Genomic DNA, 23,957 nt, shown 5'->3' on the forward strand with positions numbered 1-23,957 from the left:
GAGAGACACAATCAGCATAGTGCTCTGTGCAGTTTCTGGACCATCTGGAATTACATATGGGATGCTGTTGTGGATTGTGTGTGGTACATTAGGACAGTGGGGAGTGAGCCTCTAAACATTAGGGAAACTTAGCATCCAATAGAATTCTTTGGCATCTTCGAAGATAAAGCCTCATTTAAATGGACTTGGAAGATAAAGCGTCATTTAAAGGACTTCCATAGAGGAGCTATTAAAGCCTTCCTAAGCAGTGTTAACATGATAAATGAGAAAAAGAAGCTGTAGAAAAGAGTTTGCTACTCTTGGATTGAGCCCTAATTATTGAGGCCAGTGTCTATAAGTAACATGTAATATTGCATAATAATAGGCAAATGAGACCAGGGAGAAAAGGGCATGCATATATTTGCTGCAATGTTCACTGAACTTTTTTTGTTGTGAGTTAGGAAATTTTGTAAGAATTAGCTGTATGCAGTGTGAAGACCCTCAGTCGGCTGTAGACTCTTGAGGTTTTGTGATACAAGGTGAAGAAGACAAGAGCAGGAGTAACTAAAGTTTGCTTTAGTTGGAATGTTGGAGATGGGAAGGGGGTGGTCAGTCCAGGAAGATGAGCAGCTTTTAGAAAGTCCATTTAAGCTGGACAGCTCAGGGTAACGTCATACCATACTCCGTCCAAACCTGCCACAAAAGCTCCCTTAGCTTGCTCTATGTTTTTTTTGATTCAGAGAATCAAAGGTCTTTTGATTCACTGATTGTAGGTTCATAGAATCATGTATTTTGTTGGTGACAGTAAACAGATATATGAAATAAGTAAAATCTTAGTATTATTTTTGTATTTACTGTAGTAAATCAGATACCTTCTAGTTTTATTAATATATGATTTTAAAGTTGTTATAAGCATATTACCATTTTTAAGATGTATATTTACTGTTTTAAGTTTGTACATCTGTGTGTGTCTATGTGTGGTGATGTTGTATTAGGGCAACAGTATCTAAAGAACGTTTGGGTCTTCTACATCTCCAGGGATAGTGGCTGTGAGCATCCCAACCATGGGTTCTGGAATCTCTCTTAGGTTTTCTGTTAGAGCAGTGAGCACTCTTAACCAGGAGCCATTGTGGCAGCCTAATTTTTTTTGTTTGTTTGTTTTTCGAGACAGGGTTTCTCTGTGGTTTTGGAGCCTGTCCTGGAACTAGCTCTGTAGACCAGGCTGGTCTCGAACTCACAGAGATCCGCCTGCCTCTGCCTCCCAAGTGCTGGGATTAAAGGCGTGCGCCACCACCGCCCGGCCCTGTGGCAGCCTAATATTAACATTTTAATATTAACATGAGAGTAATATTCATTCATTCCCCCTCAGCCCAGTCTGGTAGTGGTTACAGAGAAACTAAAAGGAAAAACTCCAAAACCTTTGTCTTTGGCCTGTGTGGGACAATGTGTTTAGAAAGGCTTAGGGACCAACCTCTCAGGGTTAAGTGGGAACAGCCCTGAGTCCACCAGAGGGCTGGTCCTTGCTTAGGGTTCTACCAAGGGGATACACTAATTTCTGCCTTCAAATTTCTGTTTGCCTTCTTATTTGTGCTAAGACCAGGAGTTAGATTGATGTCTGTATGTGGGGAAGGACCGGGAAGAAGAGGCTGATTGGGAGGACAGTTTAGTTTTCCTTGTCTATGGGAAGGCACAGAGCCCTAGCTGAAGCCTTTGATTGTGGGTTCCTCTCATTGTCGGCAGAGTAGATACACATAAATCACCCCACCAAGATGTGATGATAAACTGCCTTCTGAGAATTAAGACCTGCCCATATTCCATGAGGTGAGGGTCACGGCCACCAGAGTGTCTTGTCATTGTCGACATCATGATGTATCCACAAGTCCTCGTTTCAGGCCTCTTAATCCTTCTCCCAGGTAAGTGAGAGGTGAGATGGGGGATGGCTAGGAGGATAGGGGTTCAGAGGAAAAAAAACAGGTCCCTGGGATCTGTATTACAGCAAAGAACCAGGATGAAATTACAGCTCCATAGAGATTTCTTAACCTATCTGAATTAAAAAATAATATCTGCAAGACTATCGGGTAAGTGGTGAATATATGTTCATGCAGTCTGCATTCAAGTAAGGGTGAGGACACGTACATGCATGTTGTAGTCAATGCATGAGAGCTGAAGAAAGGATATGAATAGGCAACCTAACCTTCATTTGGACTATATGCTGTCAAAAAGCCCGTCGTTCTCAAGTATTTAATTACAAATAGTAACGGAACACATTCTGTGATATTGGGGAAAACAGTGAATTGCATATTACATTATTTGGGACAGGATCCATGATAGCCTTGGCTGCCCCAGACATAACAGACAGCAGAGAATGACCTCAAACCTCTGATCCTCCTGTCCTTACCTCCCAACGACTGAGATTATAGGTGTGAGCCCCTACATCTGGTACACGTTCTAACTTTACAATCTAACCTCTGGGAAGTGGGATTGTGGAAGGTCACTAATTCTTTTCATAATTTCTAAAATTTTATTATAATATGTATTATGTTTGTGATCCTAAAAATTATAAGGCAAAATGAGTGAATGAGTGTCCCAATGAAAAATGCACTCTCGTTACACACTTGTTTTATAGAATAAGAAGTGTGCTTTCTCAGACCATGTTCCAAACTCATGACCTGAGCCTGAATATAGGTGACTATTTAGTGAATCTCACAGTCCGTTGTTATCCTGTGCTGGGACCCAACCCAGGGGCTGGCATGAGTGAGGTGAACATGGGCCCCTGAGCTGCATCTTCAGCCCTCAGAGCTCCCTGACTTGGAAACAATTGGTAATAGGGATTTCAACCCATGATCTCAATGGATTCATATTAAAATGATTACTTTAGGTTTAAAAGTTGCACGGTTTAGTTTTGAGTTAATATTCTGAGTTTGTGGTCTCACTTTATAATTGAGTGTTATTCAGTTCCTGGAATGGTACCAACATATAAGCAGGGACCCTTGCTCCGTTTTTTATTTATTTATTTATTTATTTATTTATTTATTTATTTCCCCGGGGGAACTAATCCTAAAGCCTCAGTCCTCCAGATGGTATTACAAGGCCCATTCTGAGTTTGTCCTGGTGGTGCACATCCTTAATCCCAGCACTGGGGAGGTAGAGACAGGCAGATCTCCATGAATTCAGACAGCCAGCTCTATTACGGAGTTCTAAATACTGAGGCTAGCCAAGGTTACAAAGAGACTGTGTCCTAAAAAAGCAGTGAAAACCATATGAGCAAGCAAAAGCCATTCTGAAAACTGATGTTGAAGTTGGTAAAATTCTGCCTTTAAATCGGTGATGCTGTAAACAAAACTGGACTCCACTCTGTATAGGAGGAGTGGGTAAAGTTAGTGGTTTCATTTTCAGTAGCACTGAGGGGGGTTAGAGATGGTTTGAGACCGAGTCTCATAAGCCCAGGTTAGTCTTGAACTCACTAGTTTTCTGACTTAACCTTCAAATTCCGGTTTGGCAGGAACACATACTTCATCATGTACAACGTCTGGAAGAACAATTTTAAAAGTTTAGAAATTAGAGCTAATGTCAGTGGTACACGCGTGTAGTCCCAGTTCTCAGGAGTCTGAGGCAAGAGGATAGTGAGTATGAGCCATCCTGGGCTACACAGCAATACCCTGTCTAAAAACAAACCAAGCGGTCAGGCATGGTGGTGCATGCCTTTAATCTTGGCAGTCAGAAGGTAGAGTTAGCTGGATCTGTATGGGTTTCAGCCTAGCCCAGTCTACATAGAGAGTTCTAGGCCTGTGAGAACTACCTAGTGAGCTCTGTCTCAAAAAGAAAAATGCATAAAAGATAGAATGAAAGGAAGGAAGGAGAGAAAGAAAAGAAAAATAAATGAATAAATACAAAAAATTAAAAAGATACAGTGTGAATATAATACAGTGCAGTAAGTTGCTTTTCCCACACACATGCTGAAGAATAAGCTAACAGAGAATTGTTTCTAGTGAAAATGTTAAGCTATGAAAATGCTACAGACAAACATGCAAAGAAAGGCTGGGGCTGGAAATAGAACACTTACCTCACATGCCCCATGCCCCAGGTTTAGCCACAGTTGAGCCAAAAGAAAAACTGGGAACGAGATGAAGAAGTAGAATCCATTGTAGGAAACTGTTGAGCTCATTCTCCAATTTCACCTTCTCATCACAGTGGCTGTGGATTCTTTCCCAGAAGTCCCTGGAGTGGTGGGCCACCCTGTGACACTGCCATGTTCTTATCCAGTGTCTGATGGGATCTCCTCCATGTGTTGGGGCCGAGGGGAATGTGGGGATACATGTGGACAAACACTCATCTGGACCGATGGACACAGAGTCTACTATCGGATAGACCATCGCTACCAGCTGAAGGGGCAGCTTCTTCAAGGAGATGTGTCCTTGACCATAGAGAACGCCACTGAGAGGGACAGTGGGCTCTACTGCTGTCGAGTGGAGAAGGGATGGAATGGCGTACAGAGACTGACGGCCTCACTGCAAGTTCAGCCGGGTGAGTGTGCCTTGCTGCTTTACTTATGTCCTATAGGTGAACTTGCCAGGGAACCAAGTCTTCTGCTTACTTGAGATCTGTTCTTTTCCTAGAACAAGGAAATGAAGTTTTTTATACACATGCTTGTAATTAAACACTTGCTTTTTATTATTTTTTGATGACATAATCTCATGTATCTCAGGCTGTTCTTTGATGGCCCTGCCCTCCTGTATTTCCAGCCTATAGCACTTTAGTCCTGATAATTCGGTTGTATACCACCTACTTGTTTATTTATTTCTAAGTGATAACATCAGCCTAAAGCAAGACCATGGGTTAAGTCAGGATCCAGGTCCTAACTGCACTTGGGACCATCTTGTCGGTCCAGGAAACCGCATCTGCTCTCCATCCTGAAACTCAGCGGGAAGCTTTACCTAAACTGAGTGACCTGAACAAAAGGTCTCAGAGTCAATGTCTTGTGACATTAAGTCACCTGTCCTCTACACTGTGAAAGCCCAGCAGCTCTGACCTGAAAAGCGGGCCACACAGGGAGTTGCTGCACTGATCAGCTGGCTTCCACAAGGGTCAGCTGACCTTGCTGAGCACGGGCCACATGCAGGAGGATGAGAGTTCCACTCCAGGTTTGCCCTGCCTTGGGCTTTAAAAGAGTCCTCACATCTTGTCACGAAATTGTCCTTTTGTACAAGAACATGGCCACAAGGGAAAATGTTTTTCTCCCAGCGCCTGTCCAGGGGTGCCCAGTGGGAAATTCATGAAAGCCCCAGTTCTTAAATCATCACAGTTTCCTCTGCGATGCGCCATCATTTTCATAGTAAGAGCAGAGCCACGAGGATGCAGCTTCTTCTGCTGATATCCCCTACTCTCCCTTGCTAAGGGCTCACATTGACAATCGACAGCAATTCTTTTTGTTTATTATTGAAAAAAAATTTCCGCCTCCTCCCAGCCTCCCATTTCCCTCCCCCTCCTCCCACTCCTCTCCCCCTCCCCCCACTCCTTTCCCCCTCCCTCTCCAGTCCAAAGAGCAGTCAGGGTTCCCTGCACTGTGGAAAGTCCAAGGTCCTCCCCCCTCCATCTAGGTCTAGGAAGGTGAGCATCCAAACAGGCTAGGCTCCCACAAAGCCAGAACATGAAGTAGGATCAAAACCCAGTGCCATTGTCCTTGGCTTCTCATCAGCCCTCATTGTCCGCCATGTTCAGAGAGTCCGGTTTTATCCTATGCTTTTTCAGTTCCAGTCCAGCTGGCCTTGGTGAGCTCCCAATAGATCAGTCCCTCTGTCTCAGTGGGTGGGTGCACCCCTCGCGGTCCTGACTTCCTTGCTCATGTTCTCCCTCCTTCTGCTCCTCATTTGGACCTTGGGAGCTCAGTCCAGTGCTCCAATGTGGGTCTCTGTCTCTATCTCCATCCATCGCTAGATGAAGGTTCTATGGTGATATGCAAGATATTCATCAGTATGGCCATAGGATAGGGCCATTTCAGGTTCCCTATCATCAGCTGCCCGAGGAACTAACTAGGGACATCCCCCTGGGCACCTGGGAGCCCCTCTAGGTTCAAGTCTCTTGCCAACCCTAAGATGGCTCCCTTAATTAGGATATATGCTTCCCTGCTCCCATATCCATCCTTCCTTTATCCCTACCATCCCAATTCCCCAAGTTTCCCCACCCCCCTCTCACTTTTCTCTCCCCATCTCCCCTTACCCCTATCCCACCCCACCCCCAAGATCCCAATTTTTTGCCCAGCAATCTTGTCTACTTCCCATATCCAGGAGGATAACTATATGTTTTTCTTTGGGTTCACCTTCTTATTGAGCTTCTTTAGGATCACAAATTATAGACTCAATGCCCTTTATTTATGGCTAGAAACCAATTATGAGTGAGTACATCCCATGTTCATCTTTTTGGGTCTGGGACACCTCACTCAGGATAGTGTTTTCTATTTCCATGCATTTGTATGCAAAATTTAAGAAGTCATTGTTTTTTTACCGCTGAGTAGTACTCGAATGTGTATATATTCCACACTTTCTTCATCCATTCTTCCATTGAAGGACATTTAGGTTGTTTCCAGGTTCTGGCTATTATAAATAATGCTGCTATGAACATAGTTGAACAAATGCTTTTGTAATATGATAGGGCATCTCTTGGGTATATTCCCAAGAGTGGTATTGCTGGGTCCTGGGGTAGGTTGATTCCGATTTTCCTGAGAAACCGCCACACTGTTTTCCAAAGTGGTTGGACAAGTTTGCATTCCAACCAGCAATGGATGAGGGTACCCCTTCCTCCACAACCTCTCCAGCAAAGGCTATCATTGGTGTTTTTGATTTTAGCCATTCTGACAGGTGTAAGATGATATCTCAAAGTTGTTTTAATTTGCATTTCCCTGATCGCTAAGGAGGTTGAGCATGACCTTAAGTGTCTTTTGGCCATTTGAATTTCTTCTGTTGAGAATTCTCTGTTCAGTTCAGTGCCCCATTTTTTAATTGGGTTAATTAGCATTTTAAAGTCTAGTTTCTTGAGTTCTTTATATATTTTGGAGATCAGACCTTTGTCTGTTGCGGAGTTGGTGAAGATCTTCTCCCAGTCAGTGGGTTGCCTTTTTGTCTTAGTGACAGTAATCGACAGCAATTCTAGCTTGTCTCTTCTTTTAAAATCCAGCACATCCACATCGTTCATCATTGTTCAGCCTTGGCAGTTTGTTTCTTGCTTCTTATTGATCTGTTTGGTTTTGAAACGGAACCTCACTGCATGGTGTGGACAGTCTGGATCTTTCAAGTAGACCAGACTATCCTTGAATTCACAGATTCAACCGCCTCTGTCTTTTGACGGATGGGCTCAAAAGCCTATTTCACAGTGCCCAGCTGCTTGAAATCAGTGACAGTGTGCTGGTATCGAGGGTAGAAACCATTTCACAGGTCTGTGTTGACAAGTCCTCTGTCTGACTAGTTAAGGGGTTCAAAAGCGACTCCGTTTCATCCTTAACCATGACTTTTTATGATTTCTTGTGTATTTTTAACACACCAAGCTTCCTCTTCCCATGCCTTAGGACCCTCATTAGCTCCTTTGGATGATCCCATCTACCTGGAAGGAAAATTGTCCCAGAACAAGAAAAGCAAAGCTCCCAAACTGGTGGCTTCTTTCCTGGTTGTTCTCATAGGAGTCTTATGACTAGATTGTTCCCATGCTTACATTTCTCTGTGAGAGATTCATTTCGTCTAGGGAAGGTTTGCATTGTGCTTAAGCCTCTGCCCACGCAGTAGACTCAATCACCAATCTAATTAGTTTGAATCGAATAGTGTGAACAGCTGGAATCAAATAGTGTGAACCATTTGAATCGAATACTGTGAACAGTTTGAATCGAATAGTGTGAACAGTTTTGTTCTAACACAGCCACCCCCACTCCTTGCTATGTTATCAGCAGTGATTTTCAAAGTGATTGACATGAATGCATGCTCCTGAACACCTATGTTTTGGTTCCTGAGTCCAGGATACATAACTATCTGGCCCTCTGTAGGAAAGGGGCTTGAGGATCAATGAAATGGCTCAGTGGGTGTCTTAGTTATGGTTTCTATTGCTGAGACACCATGATCATGGCAACTCTTACAAAGGAAAAACTTTTAGTTGGGTTGGCTACAGTTTCAGAGGTTCAGTCCATTATCCTCACAGTGCGACATGGTGGCATGCAGGCAGGTATGGTGCTGGAGAAGGAGCTGAGAGTCCTACATCTTGACCCACAGGCAACAGGAAGTGAACAGTCTCACCGGGTATAGTTTGATCACAGGAGACCTGAAAGCCTGCCTCCATATTAACATACTTCCTCCAGCAAGACCATACCTACACCAACAAAGAAACACCTCCTAATAGTGCCACTCCTTTTGGGGACATTTTCTTTCAAACCACAAGAGTGGGTTAAAGTGCCAATGGCCAAGCTTGATTACCGGAATTCAGTTATTGCAGCCTATTTGGGAGAAGGTGAGAACCAACTTTCTCAAGCTGTTGTCTGACCTTAACATGTTGGCCATGAAAAATTGCACACACACACACACACCAGAGTGAGAAAGAGACAGAGAGACAGAGACAGAGAGACAGAGAGCAACAGAAATAAATGAAGAAATACAATTTTTAAATTTTAACAGTGGGCTAGACTCTACTTCTTCTAGCTTCCTGCCTATAAAAGGTGAACTCATTTCTTTTCCTTCTTTGGAGGTAAAACCTGGCTCGATTCAAATGCCATCACATCTACTGCAGAGAAGACTGTTCAGAGGAGTTGTTCCAAGTTCACAGGGTTTACTTTGTAGTCAGCAGGGTTAGCATCACTAAGAGCTGCTTGTGTGGAAGCCATCAGCTGACATAAGCACTGTGTGCTCCTTCTGGACTTAGTCATGGGCTCTTTCCTCCAGGAACCATTTCCCCTCAACTCTAGCCTTGGCGTTCTGTGCACTCCCTGAGCATCAGTGAGCTGCTTGGATTCCTGCAGCACTTCTGATTCTTTTCCTGATTTGTGAATTGCAGGTTAAAGCTGCTTTGTCCCAATATGAGGTCTGCAGTGCTTGAGCATGGGCTTGGTAGTATAACTTGGTAATATAACTTGGTAATATAACTGAAAAATTCAATGCCATGAAGTATTCATACATAGAATTATCAGTAGTTTATAAACATTCCTATAAGCTATGTATATAAAGTGTATGCGATGAATGCTACATCTATCCATATTTAGACTTGAGCCCCATATGTGAGCTATACATAAACTGTTACAAAATTTTCAGAATTGCTAAAATTCTAAAACTGTTGACACCAAATTTTTTTTTGATAAAGAATATTAACCCTGTTTCTCTTAGCCTGGAAGAATCTAGAGTTGATTGTGTCTATTCCCTATACAAATATGCCCATAATTTAGTGTTGGGCCTTGCATGGGACCTCTTGTGGGCCAACTAGCCTAGTTAGCCTTGTGATGCAGCACTGTGTGTATGTCCTCTCTAGACTAGAACATGCTCAGAGTGCAGTCAGTGGGTGAAGTCAGTCACCTTTGAGAGTAAGACACTCAGCTCCAGTTCCCAACACCCTCTCGGTGTCACAGAGATTCTGGGGGAGATGTGAGCATCTGACTTATCACTTAGAACATGTTTCAATAGGGATGTGGGCTCCGTTCTCATCTCCAGGTTGTCAGCGAAGCTGCCTCCTATTGATGAGCTGTCTCTACTGCCTTGCCCTGCCACATCCTAGGTGGTCAATGACAAAGAACAGAAGTTCAGGAGAGGAGCCTCTGCCTGGAGACAGCCTCTACCTGATATGCGAGGGACAGGGTGTATCTAAGGCTCTTCTTTCTCTTGCTTGGCTGACCTTTGGTTTTATATTGATTTCTAGATCCAGGAGTTGCAACAAGTTCTTCAAGAAGAGTTACAATTACAAGTAGATTAAAATCTATCAACAGACCCAGAACTACTCCAAGGCAAGCCAGAACTACACCCAGGAAACTCATCACTACTCCAAGGAAACCAGGAACAACTAAAATACCCACAGCTACCACAAGGAGACTCTCAACCACTCCAAAACGCATAACTACTAGAAGGAGACCCTCAACCACTCCAAAACTCACAATGACTCCAAGGAGACCCTCACCTACCACAAAATACACGACTACTCCAAAGAGACCCTCAATTACCATAACATGCACAACTCCTACAAGAAGACCCTTAACTATCAGAAAATCCACAACTACTACAAACAGACCCTCAGCTACCACAAAACCCACAACTATTACAAGGAAACCCTCAACTACCACAAACCCCACAACTACTACAAGAAGATCCTCAGCTACCACAAAACCCATAACTATTCCAAAAAGACCCTCAACTACTACAAAATACACTGCTACTACAAGGAGACCTTCAGTTACCCCCAAACCAACAACTATGACAAGGAGAACCTCAGCTACCACAAAACCCACAACTACTACAAGAAGACCATCAACAACCATAGAACACCTGACTATTCCAAGAAAACCCACACTTCCTATAAAAACCACCTCTAATCCAAGTAGGCCACCAACAACCATAAATCCCAAAACTACTTCAAGAAGACTTACACCTCCTATAAAATCCACAACTACTCCACAGCGACCAACAACTATGACAAAACATACAACTATTCCAAAGAGACTCTCAACTATGACAAAATGTACAGCTGCTCCACAGAGATCAGCAACTACCACAAAACCCACAATTACTACAAGGAGACCATCAACTGCAACAAAATCCTCAACTACTACAAGAAAACCATCAAATACCACAAAACCCACAATTACTACAACGAGATTATCACCTGCGACAAAATCTACAACTACTACAAGGAAGCCATCAACTACCACAAAACCCACAATTACTACAAGGAGACCCTCAACAACCACAAAACCAAAAACTACTACAAGGAGACCCTCAACTACCACAAAACCCATAACTACTACAAAGAGACTATCAACTACTACAAACCCTAAAACTACTCCAAGGAGACCTACAATTACCACAAGCTCCACAACTAGTCTGAAGAGACCATCAACAACCATAAACCACACGACAACTCCAAGAAGACCCACCCCTCCTATAAAACCCACATCTACTCCAAGTAGACCCCCAATAACTATAAAACCCAAACCTACTTCAAGAAGACTTATTCCTCCTATAAAATCCACAACTACTCCACAGCAATCAACAACTATGACAAAACATACAACTATTCCAAAGAGACTCTCAACTATGACAAAATCTACAGCTGTTCCACAGAGATCAGCAACTACCACAAAACCCACAATTACTACAAAAAGATTCTCAATTACCACAAAACCCACAATTACTACAAGGAGACCTTCAATTGCAACAAAATCCACAACTACTACAAGAAAACCATCAACTACCACAAACCCCACAATTACTACAAGGATACTATCAACTGCAACAAAATCCACAACCACTACAAGGAAACCATCAACTACCACAAATCCCACAATTACTACAAGAAGAACCTCAGCTACTACAAAACCCACAACTACTACAAGAAGACCATCAACAACCATAGAACACCTGACTACTCCAAGAAAACCCACACTTCCTATAAAAACCACCTCTAATCCAAGTAGGCCACCAACAACCATAAATCCCAAAACTACTTCAAAAAGATTTATACCTCCTATAAAATCCACAACTACTCAACAGCAACCAGCAACTATGACAAAACACACAACTATTCCAAAGAGACTCTCAACTATGACAAAATCTACAGCTGCTCCACAGAGATCAGCAACTACCACAAAACCCACAATTACTACAAAAAGATTCTCAATTACCACAAAACCCACAATTACTACAAGGAGACCATCAATTGCAACAAAATCCACAACTACTACAAGGAGACCATCAACTACTACAAAACCAACAACTACTACAAGAAGACCCTCTACCACAACAAACCCCATAACTACTACAAGGAGACCCTCTACTATGACAAACCCCAAAACTACTACATGGAGATCCTCAGCTACCACAAAACCTACAACTACTACAAAGAGACCATCAACTACTACAAACCCAACAACTACTACAAGAAGACCCTCAACTACCACAAACCCCACAACAACTACATGGGGATCTTCAGCTACCACAAAACCCACAACTACTACAAAGAGATCATCAACTACTACAAACACAACAACTACTACATGTAGACACTCTACTATGACAAACCCAATAACTACTACAAGGAAATCCCCTACTATTACAAACCCTACAACTACTACATGGAGATCCTCAGCTACCACAAAACCCACAACTACTACGACGAGACCATCAACTACTACAAATACAACAACTACTACAAGGAGACCCTCAACTATGACAAACCCCATAACTACTACAAGGAGACCCACTACTATGACAAACCCCACAACTACTGCATGGGGATCCTCTGCTACCACAAAACCCACAAGTACTACAAAGAGACCATCAACTACTAGAAACGTAAAAACTACAACAAATAGATCCTCTACTATGACAAACCCCATAACTACTACAAGGAGACCCTCTACTATGACAAACCCCACAACTACTACATGGGAATCCTCTGCTGCCACAAAACCCACAACTACTACAAAGAGACCATCAACAACTACAAACCCAAAAACTACTACAAAGAGACCCTTTACCACAACAAACCCCATAACTGCTACAAGAAGAACCTCTACTATGACAAACCCCACAACTACTACATGGGAATCCTCTGCTGCCACAAAACCCACAAATACTACAAAGAGATCATCAACTACTACAAACGCAAGAACTACTACAAGTAGACCCTCTACTATGACAAACCCCACAAGTACTACAAGGAAATCCTCAGATACCACAAAACCCACAACTACTACAAGGAGACCATCAACTACTACAAACCCAACAACTACTACAAGGAGACTCTCTACTACAACAAACCCCATAACTACTACAAGTAGACCCCCTACTATGACAAACCCCAAAACTATTACATGGAGATCCTCAGCTACCACAAAACCCACAACTACTACAAAGAGGCCGTCATCTACCACAAACCCAACAACTACTACAAGGAGACCCTCAACTACCACAAGCCCCACAACTACTATAGAACCCACAATTACTACAATCCCTACAACTATTCCATGTAGATCCGGAACAACTGCAAAACCTACAATTACTACAAAGAGACCCTCAACTACCATAGAACCCACAATTACTACAAGGGAACCCTCAGCTACCACAATACCCACAACTACTACAAGAAGACCATCATCTACCATAAACCCAACAACTTCTACAAGGAAACCGTCAACTACCACAAGCCCCACCACTACTGCAGAACCCACAATTACCAAAATCCCCACAACTATTCCAAGTAGACTCCTAACAACTGTAAATCCCACAATTACTACAAGGAAACCCTCAACTACCAAGAAACCCACAACTTCTACAAGGAGATCATCAACTACCACAGAACCCACAATTGTTACCAGGAGACCCTCAGCTACCACAATTCCCACAACTACTCCAAGGAGATCCACAATTACCATAATTCCTACAACTATTCCAAGTAGATCCCCAACAACCGTAAAACCCATAATTACTACAAGGAGTCCCTCAGCTACCACAGTTCCAACAACTACTACAAAGAGACCATCAACTACTAAGAACCTAGCAACTACTACAAGGAGTCTCTCTACTATGACAAACCCCACAACTACTACAAGGAGCCCCTCTACTATGACAAACCCCACAACTACTACAGAACCCACAATTACTACAAGTATACTCTCAGCTACTCCAAAATCTACAACTACTACATGGAGACCCTCAATGACCAGAAAACCAACAACTATTACAAGGAGACCCTTGTCTACCCCAAAACCCGCAACTACTACAAAGAGACCCTCAACTACCACAAAAGTCACAACTACTCCGAGGAGATCATCAACAACCATAAAACCCATGACTACTCCACGAATACCTATACCTTCTATAAAACCTACATCTACTCCAAGTAGACCCCTAACAACCATAAAACCCAAACCTACTTCAAGAAGACCCACCCCTTCTATAAAATGTACAACTACTCCACAGAGACCAGCAACTATGACAAAACACACAACTCTTCCACAGAGAACCTCGACTATGATCAACCCCACAACTACTACAAGGGGACCCTCAACTACCACAAAACGCACAATTACTACAAGGATACCCACAAATACTCCAAAATCAACCACAATCTCTACCTCTACTTCTCCACTACCAGTAGACAGGCAGACTTCCGAACCAGGTAAAATTTGTGTGTTTTATCAATCAGAGGCCTTCTCATAGGGTTCTGTAGGACACAGACAACAAGGCAGTCATAAGTATGATCTAGGTGAAGGAGTCTTAGCTGGGTTCTAAACAATGACTTCACTTTGTCCATGGCTCTCTAGTCTTTGTATGTGCACCACCTGTTCTGTAACAATTTGAACCTGGAAGACACCCATCTCTCTATATGAAATTTTCCAGGGATTCAGAACTAGCTAGATTTAGGTTGATCATTGATCTAGGATAGCTGATGAGGATATTAGGAATCTGGGATAGTGGGGCATGACTTTCTGATGAAAAATTTAAGAAAGAATGACTGAGAACTAGTATCTGGGTAGGCACAATCGAACCCTTTTCAGATATTCTGAAATTGGGCCATCCAGCCAAGGCCATAGTGCAGTAAAACTGACATTCAATGTTTCCTGAGCACCAGGCAGCATGCTACATGCTTCATGATGCAGCGTTTAATTCTCAGACGCTTGTGTCCTATATAGCTGTGATCTGTCCCTCTTTCATGGTGACAGGGACAGACAGTTCATGGTGGAAGTTATGAAGACAGAAAGTGGCTCAGACTCTCTTCCTGTTCACTTGAGTTGGAAGCTGATTCTTCTGACTCTGGGGTCATAACTCCAGCCACAGGCTCTGAGATTTATATCTAGATAGTTTGTCCTGTATTCACTTAAATAAGAGGACTCTGAAGTACTGGGCTACAAGCCGAGTTTGCAGAGGGCTCTAGATTTTAGATTGGGATTTTAGAACATAAGGATTTGTGAGAGAACCCATTTTGCTCCAGGCGGCTGTAAACACTGGAGAACTGTGAGGATCTCTCGAGATTGGCAAAACTTTTCAAGACTTAGTTCTTGCTTGCATCAGGGGATTGGCTTATTGGCTGAGTTTGGAGAACAAGTTCCTGACTTTATGGAAAACAGAGATTTAGAAAAGCAGTAACAGCTGACATGATAATGTGACCAGCTAGAGTGATATTAGTTGAATTCTATTTTGTTGAGCTAGGATCTCAACTTGGCTGTCATGGATCTCGTGATGTCGACTGAAGTCACAGAGGTCTTCCTGCCTCTTCTTCAAGTGATGAAAGGTGTTTGCCACCATGCCTGTCAATGTTAAAATTAATATTTATTTCATTTATTCAATTTAATATTTATTTAGTATTTGAGTCACTTTTTCTTATACCTGGAAAGTTGTGTTTAAGATCCGAGGTCACAAACAGATTCTAGACTATAGATGGTGCCTAAACCTAGTCATTGCCTTTGGCTCCTTGAAAGTGCGCCCCCAATGAGTAAAAATGGAAGGTGAGAATCAGGAGGCCATGGTCAACCACGTGTACTCATGCTTGGCAGTGCCAGCTTTGGCAGGAACTGGGAGTCCCATAGACCTGTAGCTGTATCATTCACTGTTTGAGCGTTGTGTGTGTGTGTGTGTGTGTGTTTGTATGCGTCTGTGTGTACGCACGCACTTTCAGCAGATATTTCTGACATTTGCAAAAGTTACAAATGTATAACCATCTGATGTGTGCTTTTTCAAGACTAAAATGAAACTGGGCACCCACTGTTAGGATGTAAACCATTTGTTTATCGCTGTGACTCAGCAGGATGAGAATTCTTTACATACAGAATTCCAAAAAAGGTATCTCAGAAACACCCCCAAATCAGATTGAAGTTCAGTGATTCTCCTGCCACACGAAATCTCAACCCTCACGTCATGTGTGGCACGTCCACTTGTGAGTGATACTACAGGTGATTTCTGAAGCAATTCTGATCAGGCCAAGGCAAACTGACACATTAGATAAGAATGCACAAGCTGTTCGAATGTCATGGTAGTTCCTCTCATTCTGAGTACAGTCATTCTGATGTTTCAGTGTGTGTTTGGCCTTTGTGCACTTAGAATCTTCAGCTAATATGGAAGTAGAGAGAAGTTGGGACCTTAGGCTGTTCCAAATTTAAGTACTCTGCTTCACCTAATTTTTTTCTTTTGTATGTGTTTTATTTAAAAAGATAACATTGTCACTATTCAGAAGTTACTCTCATCAACAGCCCATTCAAAAACGATTTGATGTTAAAAAATATGAGCCAAGCCGGGCGGTGGTGGTGCACGCCTTTAATCCCAGCACTCGGGAGGCAGAGGCAGGAGGATCTCTGTGAGTTCGAGGCCAGTCTGGTCTACAAGAGCTAGTTCCAGGACAGGAACCAAAAAAGCTATGGAGAAACCCTATCTCGAAAAATCAAAAAAAAAAAAAAAAAAAAAAAAAGAGCCAAAATGCTTTCCATGAGATATTGAATAACCAATGCAAAACTTGCTCCTTCCTTTGCATATGCAGCTATATGCCATGCAAACTGGACAGCCATACTCAGTCTTATAGACTACCTGAGCATGTATATGTATTATTGAAAGAGAGAGAGAGAGAGAGAGAGAGAGAGAGAGAGAGAGAGAGAGGAACGGAAACATTAAGATATACAACTTTCTAGATAAATTTAACAAAATACTGGTATTTAGTCTGATGCTATAGTTTTTGACCATGTTATTTAACATTTAATCCTCCATAGAAGTTTGTATGAATATGTGTAGTATCTATAATGAACATATAACATTTTTCTAATGATAATTTTCATTCTTTTTGAACAGTTTATCCTGAAACTGTGACATCTGCACACCGCCCTTGGAATAATCACACTGTAAGCAAATCCCTCCCTGTGTTAATAACGAGACTCTCTTCTATCTTTCCGGAATCATGTTGCCTTTAGAGACTCTGTAAATCAATTTACCAACTTTTGTCTCAAAAGAAGAAGAAGAAATAGAAGAGAAAAAGAGGCGAGCATAGTTGTTTCTTCCTTTATCGTAGGATCCAGGAAGCTGACACAGGAGGTACTAAATTTGAGGATAGCCTGGACTACAAGGTCAGCTTGAGTCCACCATGAGAACTTGTCTCAACAATCCAAGAGAGACCAAGACAATATTATATACATGATAAATCCCATGAAAATAAGAGAAGAATTTGACTCTAAAAGAGTGTCAAGTTTATTTTGATGGGCAAGTTTGTCAGCGATGCCCAATAAGTGATATTTTACAAGCAATGGAGGGAGGCAAGGACACACAGAGAGATTGATTGATTCATTTTCTATGTTTAAAAGTTACATTAAAATAAAAAGAATGAATTAACTAGAGGAGACTAAATTAGCATACTGTATTTGCATATACTAGTACAATATCAGAAGCCATCACACCATGTCGAAAGGATTGCTAATTGAACAGACTTGTGCTGTGTTTAGCACAACCTTGCATGGTGCACCTGTACCTGAGCTCAGTTAACTGCAGAATAGTCAACTTTACCAGCAAGAAGAAATACTTTAGAATTAAACTCAAAACAGGAACTAGCAGATCTGGATTCTGAAGCTGTCAATCTGGCTCTAGGTGCATTGAGAACAGTGCACAGAGACACACCTTGTGTGCTTGTGTGCTGTGTCTAGGTTTTTGATTTGTTTGTTTTGGGGACAGGGTCTCCTGGATACCAGGTTGGCCTTGAATTCTCCATGGAGTTGAGAATGATCGAGAACTCCTGACCCTCTTGTCTCAGCTTCTCAAGTTCTGGGATTACAGGTGTGCCTAGCAATAGCAGCACACATCCGGAACCTGTAGATCAACTTTCTAGAGTTCAGCTCATGAAAAAGTTGAAAAAAAATATTTGAAGATGTATGAGAAAAAATAGCCATTGCTGCCATTCATAGTCAGGAAAATGTTATGAAGTAAATGTTTAAGTAGGCATGATGAACTCACCTGTGATCCAGGTACTCTGGAGATGTATGCGGGAGGACCCGAAGTTCATTGTATTGGCTACACAGTAAGTATCAGGTCAGTTAGAATACACATGATACTGTCTCAAAACCAACACATATTACTTTATATACCTACAGTGTTTGTCAAGAAGGACCTGACAATCCCTTTCCCAGGAATCCACTGAACATGTTGTTTGAGAACAGCACTCACAGAACTTAGCTAACTTGTCTATGGTCTCCCTGACTAAACAGAGGAGCCTGGATTGTGACTCCAGAGACGAGGCTCATACATGGAAAAAGACCTGGTCTCTGATCTCCTTTTCCTTGCAGTTAAACCATCCATGGGCTCTGTTTACAGTTAGTAGATTAGTGTCAAGCTATTAGAGGGGTCTCACCTGCAGCCCACCTGTCTCCTGCTTATTCCAGTGTGTGCTGATCCCTGATCCCCTGCACCAGGGCACTAGGGAGATTCTGCATTTCTGTCTGATCACACGGTGGTAATTAGGCTGCGTTGGAGCAGTTTCTTCTGAGTATTTTTTTTTAAAGCTGTAGATCTTGCTGGGCATGGTGGACCACGGCTTTAATCCCAGCCATAAATAGGTAAAGTCTGGCCCATCTTTGTGAGTTCAGAGGCAGCCTGGTCTATACAGAGAGTTCAGCAGAGCTGTGACTATGTAGTGAGAAGTAAAACCCTGTCTCAAAAAACAAAACCAAAAACAAAAACAAAGAAAAAAAGAAAGAAAAAGAAAAACATAGAGTCCAGAATTTTATAAGACAATTATGATTTTTGTGGAAAGACCAGGCTCAGTAGCTGAGCACAGGCTGGGAACATCAGAACATCGACTGAGAAAGGAGCCACTGTTTTTCTCAATAGAGAAATATTAATGCAGATATAATCACTCACAAGATATGCAACCATGTTGTCACCTCAAACCACATAGAAAACATTTTCATTCTTCTCCTAGACACTTTGAAGTTTGTGTTTTCTAGAGTTGAACAACTTAGTACCAGCTCAGGTTGTTTGGTTTACTTGCGTGTTCTATTCCATTTTATTTCAATGTGTGATCTCTCTAAGTGGCCCTGGCTGTCCCAGAACTGCTATGTAGACCAGACTGTCTTGAAACCTTCAGATGATCTTCTGCCTCTGCCTCTCAAGTGCTGGGAATCAAGGTGCACACCCCCACATACTCGCACATTCTAGATTAGCCACAGAAAATGAAGGAAAACAATCTATGTTGAAGTCTGGGGTGTGTTTCTTGCTCATCTCATTTGGCATCTCTTCAATGATTGATGTTTCCTTAGAAAGTGGTCCCCACACCGCACCCCTTGACGATCCCCACTAAGGGCCTCTACATCGGAATCTCCGTGTCTGTTGGGCTGTTGCTTCTCACGGGCATCCTGATCATCTTAAGTGAGTAGCTTTATCAAGGCCTCATTGTTAGGGCTGGGAATGGGTCTCCCTGGGAAATGGTCACACAATCCAAGGAATTTTGGCAGAGCAAAATCTTTTATACCTGGAATGTAGTGCAAAACCACTTTAAATCCACTGAGCAAAGTGGGGTCCTGCTGGGCCTTTAACTCTAAAGCAAAGAGGTCCTGTACCTGATTCTGAGTGCTCAGAGCTGGGCCTCACAGTCTAGGAGACTTGTCGTATAAAGCAGAGCAGTGACTAGGGAGAGTGGTGTCTGAGCACAGAATTTGATGGTAGGACAATGCTTACTCCACAGCTCTTCTTTCAAAGTTGTGTCTTTCCACATTTCTTCCAAGATGACACTTCCTCTGTCTTCTTTAGCCCTTTGGTAGAAGACAGTGCATTTCGTGTCTATTTCCCAGACCAAGGAACTAGAGCAAGGCTTCTCAGCCTTTCTGACAGCCCTCAATGAACTCCACATGCCAAGGGGTTCACATTTCGCACAATTCTCTGTGTTCCCCAATTCAGGATATGTCTTGTAGTCCCTTCTGGATCCCAGGGATGTGTTAGGACCTACTGTGCCCTGAGATCCTAACACTTGGGACATGCTCAGTGAACACTGTTACAGTATGTCATCAAGATTCCTGTTTCATGTAGCTTGTAAAGCTTAAATACTGGTGGCTCCTTTCCTAAGTATGATTGTTTGTTTGGTTTATTTCTTTTGTAATTTCTGAAACCTTCTGTCTTATATATCCCAGGCTGGCTTTGAACTTATAGTGTAGCTGAGGCCAGTGTTGAAGTTCTTAGACTTCTGTCTCTGTATTTGGGTTTACAGCATATGCTTTATATTTCAATTGTTGCCTACCTCAAGAGAAAAAAAATTACACTTACTATAAAGAAATCGGGACTGAAGAGATGGTTCAGCACTTAGGTGGTTGACTGCTCCTATAGAGGATGTGAGATCTATCCCAGAACCTGGGTGGGTGATTCACAACTGCCTGTTATTACATCCACATGGGGATGCCTCTAGATTTAGAAACTTTCTTTCTAGAGTACATATTCAGACACACACACACATACACACGTGCATGCATATGCACATACACACAATCATACACACACAATCACACATACATACACAGAGAGAGAGAGAGAGAGAGAGAGAGAGAGAAAGAAAGAAAGAAAGAAAGAAATAATAAGTTTTTAAAGAAACAGGCTTGAGATCTGGAAGGCAAGCGACCATTGTGAGATCTATAGTGTGTTCTCTTCTAGCCTGCAGATCTCTTTTTGTCACTGTGATGATACTATTGAATGTTCTGGAACATTTCTAATAGAAGAGGCAATTAGGGCATTGGAGGGTAAACTGCATGACTAACCCCTGAACAGAATTCTTTGACAGTGGCACTCAGGCCTGCTTGACCCTTTCCTACAGGGTTTGTGGGAATGCACAGGCGTTTCTGTCTGTCTAGCCCATTCCTTGTATAAGAATGTCAGTCATTGTCATTTCAAGATACCACACATGAGCTCCTTACTGATCTGTTTCACATGACTGTGTAGAAATTTGGGAATAAGAATACAGGTGTCAAACATCAGGAAGTTTCTCTCCAATATTTAGAACTTGGTTATTTGTAATGATTATTTAATCTGGCCCTTGAGTGTACACCTATAATCCCAAGATGTAGACTACTGATATAGAAGAATCATAGGTTATGACTAGCTTTGAATAAAATGGCAAGATAGTGTTTTAAAAGGGGGAGTATAAATTGTGCAAAATACTACAAATATGTTCACTTTCTTAGCCCAAAGCTGTTTATTCTCCCCTGAGGGCGGCTACTGGGAGTCAAAGGTCTTTAACAGCAAGTGGAGAGTAAGTAATACTTTAGTGGTGCATGATTCTGGAGAACATTATGGAAGGAACCAAAGCCATTATAGTGACATTTTAAAAACGGTCCTTGATGGAAGAAACCATTAGCAGGACCTGTGTCTCAGGTCACTCGGGGAGTCGATGTTTCAGCAGCCAGTTTCAAACCCCAGACTTCATTTCTTTCAGTGGAAGAATTTACCAATGCCCTTCTAGCACATTAGGAATGGTATCTGGGTGAGTGCATCAAACCGAAAAGGCAGAGGAGAGACTTTCTGTGTGGTGGAGGAACAGATAACCTTCCCACTTTACCAGGGAATGGCTTAATTATAAACAGAAACAATAGTCTCGCTTAGAAGAAAAGATCATGAATGTTATTGATGACATGTTCAATTTAACTCCACCTAACTTCCCTCCCCTCCATTTCAGAGTGCAGACACACGAGAAAGAAGAGGAAGCCAGAGGTGTAAGTTGTCACGCTGTGCCGATTGCTTTGGAGCTTGCAATCTTGTGGATTTCTCCTTGTTCCTTTCTTTCTTTTCCTTTTCTCCTCCTCTTTCTCCCATTCTTTCCCCTTCTTTTTTATTTACTTATTTTAATTATTTTTTCATATATACTTGCTCATGTTCCTTTCCCTCTACAAACTCCTCTCAGGTCATGTCACTTCCCAACCCACCCAATGCTATGTTCTTCTTTCAAAGGAAGGAAGGAAGGAAGGAAGGAAGGAAGGAAGGAAGGAAGGAAGGAAGGAAGAGCCAGATAAAATCTAAAACAATACAAAAATGAAGATCAAAACAAAAAAGTCCAAGACCATTTTCTGTCAGTTGTCACATTGGCTCATCTGAGCTTTCTGACCCTAAGTTGTTTCCGTACTTGTACATGTGATACCAAACTACACAAAGCAAAACTTGGTCCCATCTTCTTTGTAAATGACAGTACATGTACTCTTCATGTGCTTGACTGGTTCTACATTTCAACAGTAGAGATGTGACTGATTGGTTCTACATTTCAGTTGTAGAGACCGCCAGTGTTCAGACAACAAAACGCCACTCTGCCTAAACACTACCCATGAGTTAAAGTTAGCCTGTTTTCTTCTGATTTGCTGCTTCATGAGTTCTAAGAAGTTCACATAGCAATCCACTGTGACTATCAGGGCAACCCTCCTCATCTAATGGAAAAGGCCAGATTTGAAGCACTAGTAGCTCTCTCCCAACATTAGTTTTTCTCCCTCCAGTGCCTGATGTTTTTGTGCATGTGGTGGACACGAGTGTGCCCCAGACTGTACACCTTGCAACTGTTTCCCAGACCACCAGCCCCTGTGGAAAAGCCCTGCTTCGTTGCTTTACACATTTCCCCTCTGTCAGCGTAAGACTGTGCAGATGCTATGTAGATTTTAAAAGCACTTTTAAAAATAATTTACTTATCTTTTGTTGTGGTAGAAGGTTGTGGTGGTGTGTTTGTGTGTACACACGCAGGTTCAATAGCACCTATGAAGGTCAGAGAGCAACTTTGTGAAGCTGGTTCGCTCCTTCTGCCTTTCTGTGGGTCCATGGATCCAGCATGGATCACCAGGCCCTCCTAACCCTTTGTAAAGGGCCACAGTCCTAAGCTATAAATACAGGAGTCATCCAGCTCTTAGGCCAGTTCCCACGTGTACAGCCTGATTAGGTTACTCCCTATGATGTTATATATCTGTATTTTTAGATATCTGACTTTTGTGTTCTATTACATGAGTATCCCAATGGATGCCAATATCAACTTACTTTGTTAAATGTTTCTTACTGTGTCTGATGCTTATCAAGCAAATGTTTCTATGATTTTACTAACGGGTCCCTGTGTAGTGCTATTCACTTCCTGTTACAGTTTTTGTGGATGGGGCTCCTGTACTCCTGAATACCCAGTCTTACTGAATCATAAGCGAAAACTCTGCTCTGACCTGAAAAGTGATCTTTTTAATCTTTTTCAGCAACTCTCTTTTCAGCTCAGTCGTCTTCCATGCTTATATGAATGAAGCTTTCGAAAGTACACTGCAACTCCCCACCGAAGATATAGTCTACACGATTGAAGACAATTTCTATGCCAGGATAAACTCCCAGTGGCCCTCTAAGTTGACAACATTCCAAGTCTGCAGATGAAAGTGTTGGGGTATCGCCACGAGGGACACCCATTAAGCTACAGGACTATTTTCAGTGTCAGTTCTTCTGGTGTCCCTAGTTGCCAGCAATAGTGGCAGAAGGTGGTCCTCTAGCTGTTCATGCGCATAGTCACTGTTAATATAGTACCCAGTCCTGCCACACACACACTCTCAAACATGAATTCTTGAGAATTTCTTGTGTTTTTTTTTGACTCCTTAAGTCTTGGGTCCATGAAAGGCAATCATTGGTAATGCAGGAAATAACCTATCTTAGTTAGTAAAAGCATCAAGAAGAGAAGAATAGGATTTAAAAATAAAAAACAAAAAATTAAAGGGAAGGCAAAACTTAATTTAGAAGTACTTTGTGATTATATTTTATTTATTTTATTGTAATTCAAAAAGTTCTTTTCCTCACCTT

At 42.1% G+C, this 23,957-nt stretch overlaps 1 protein-coding gene across 1 annotated transcript; it reads left to right on the top strand.

Annotated features, from left to right (window-relative positions):
* Positions 1 to 1,843: 1,843 nt before the first annotated feature.
* LOC130878688 (hepatitis A virus cellular receptor 1 homolog) lies at positions 1,844 to 23,540 on the top strand. Its single transcript, XM_057776761.1, has 6 exons — positions 1,844 to 1,892; positions 4,171 to 4,503; positions 16,986 to 17,035; positions 19,436 to 19,544; positions 21,835 to 21,871; positions 23,372 to 23,540. The coding sequence occupies exons 1-6, from the start codon at positions 1,844 to 1,846 to the stop codon at positions 23,538 to 23,540; spliced, it is 747 nt and encodes a 248-aa protein (XP_057632744.1).
* The last annotated feature ends 417 nt before the right edge of the window (positions 23,541 to 23,957 follow it).

This window comes from Chionomys nivalis, chromosome 7 (genome assembly GCF_950005125.1).
Source record: "Chionomys nivalis chromosome 7, mChiNiv1.1, whole genome shotgun sequence".
Taxonomy (NCBI): domain Eukaryota; kingdom Metazoa; phylum Chordata; class Mammalia; order Rodentia; family Cricetidae; genus Chionomys; species Chionomys nivalis.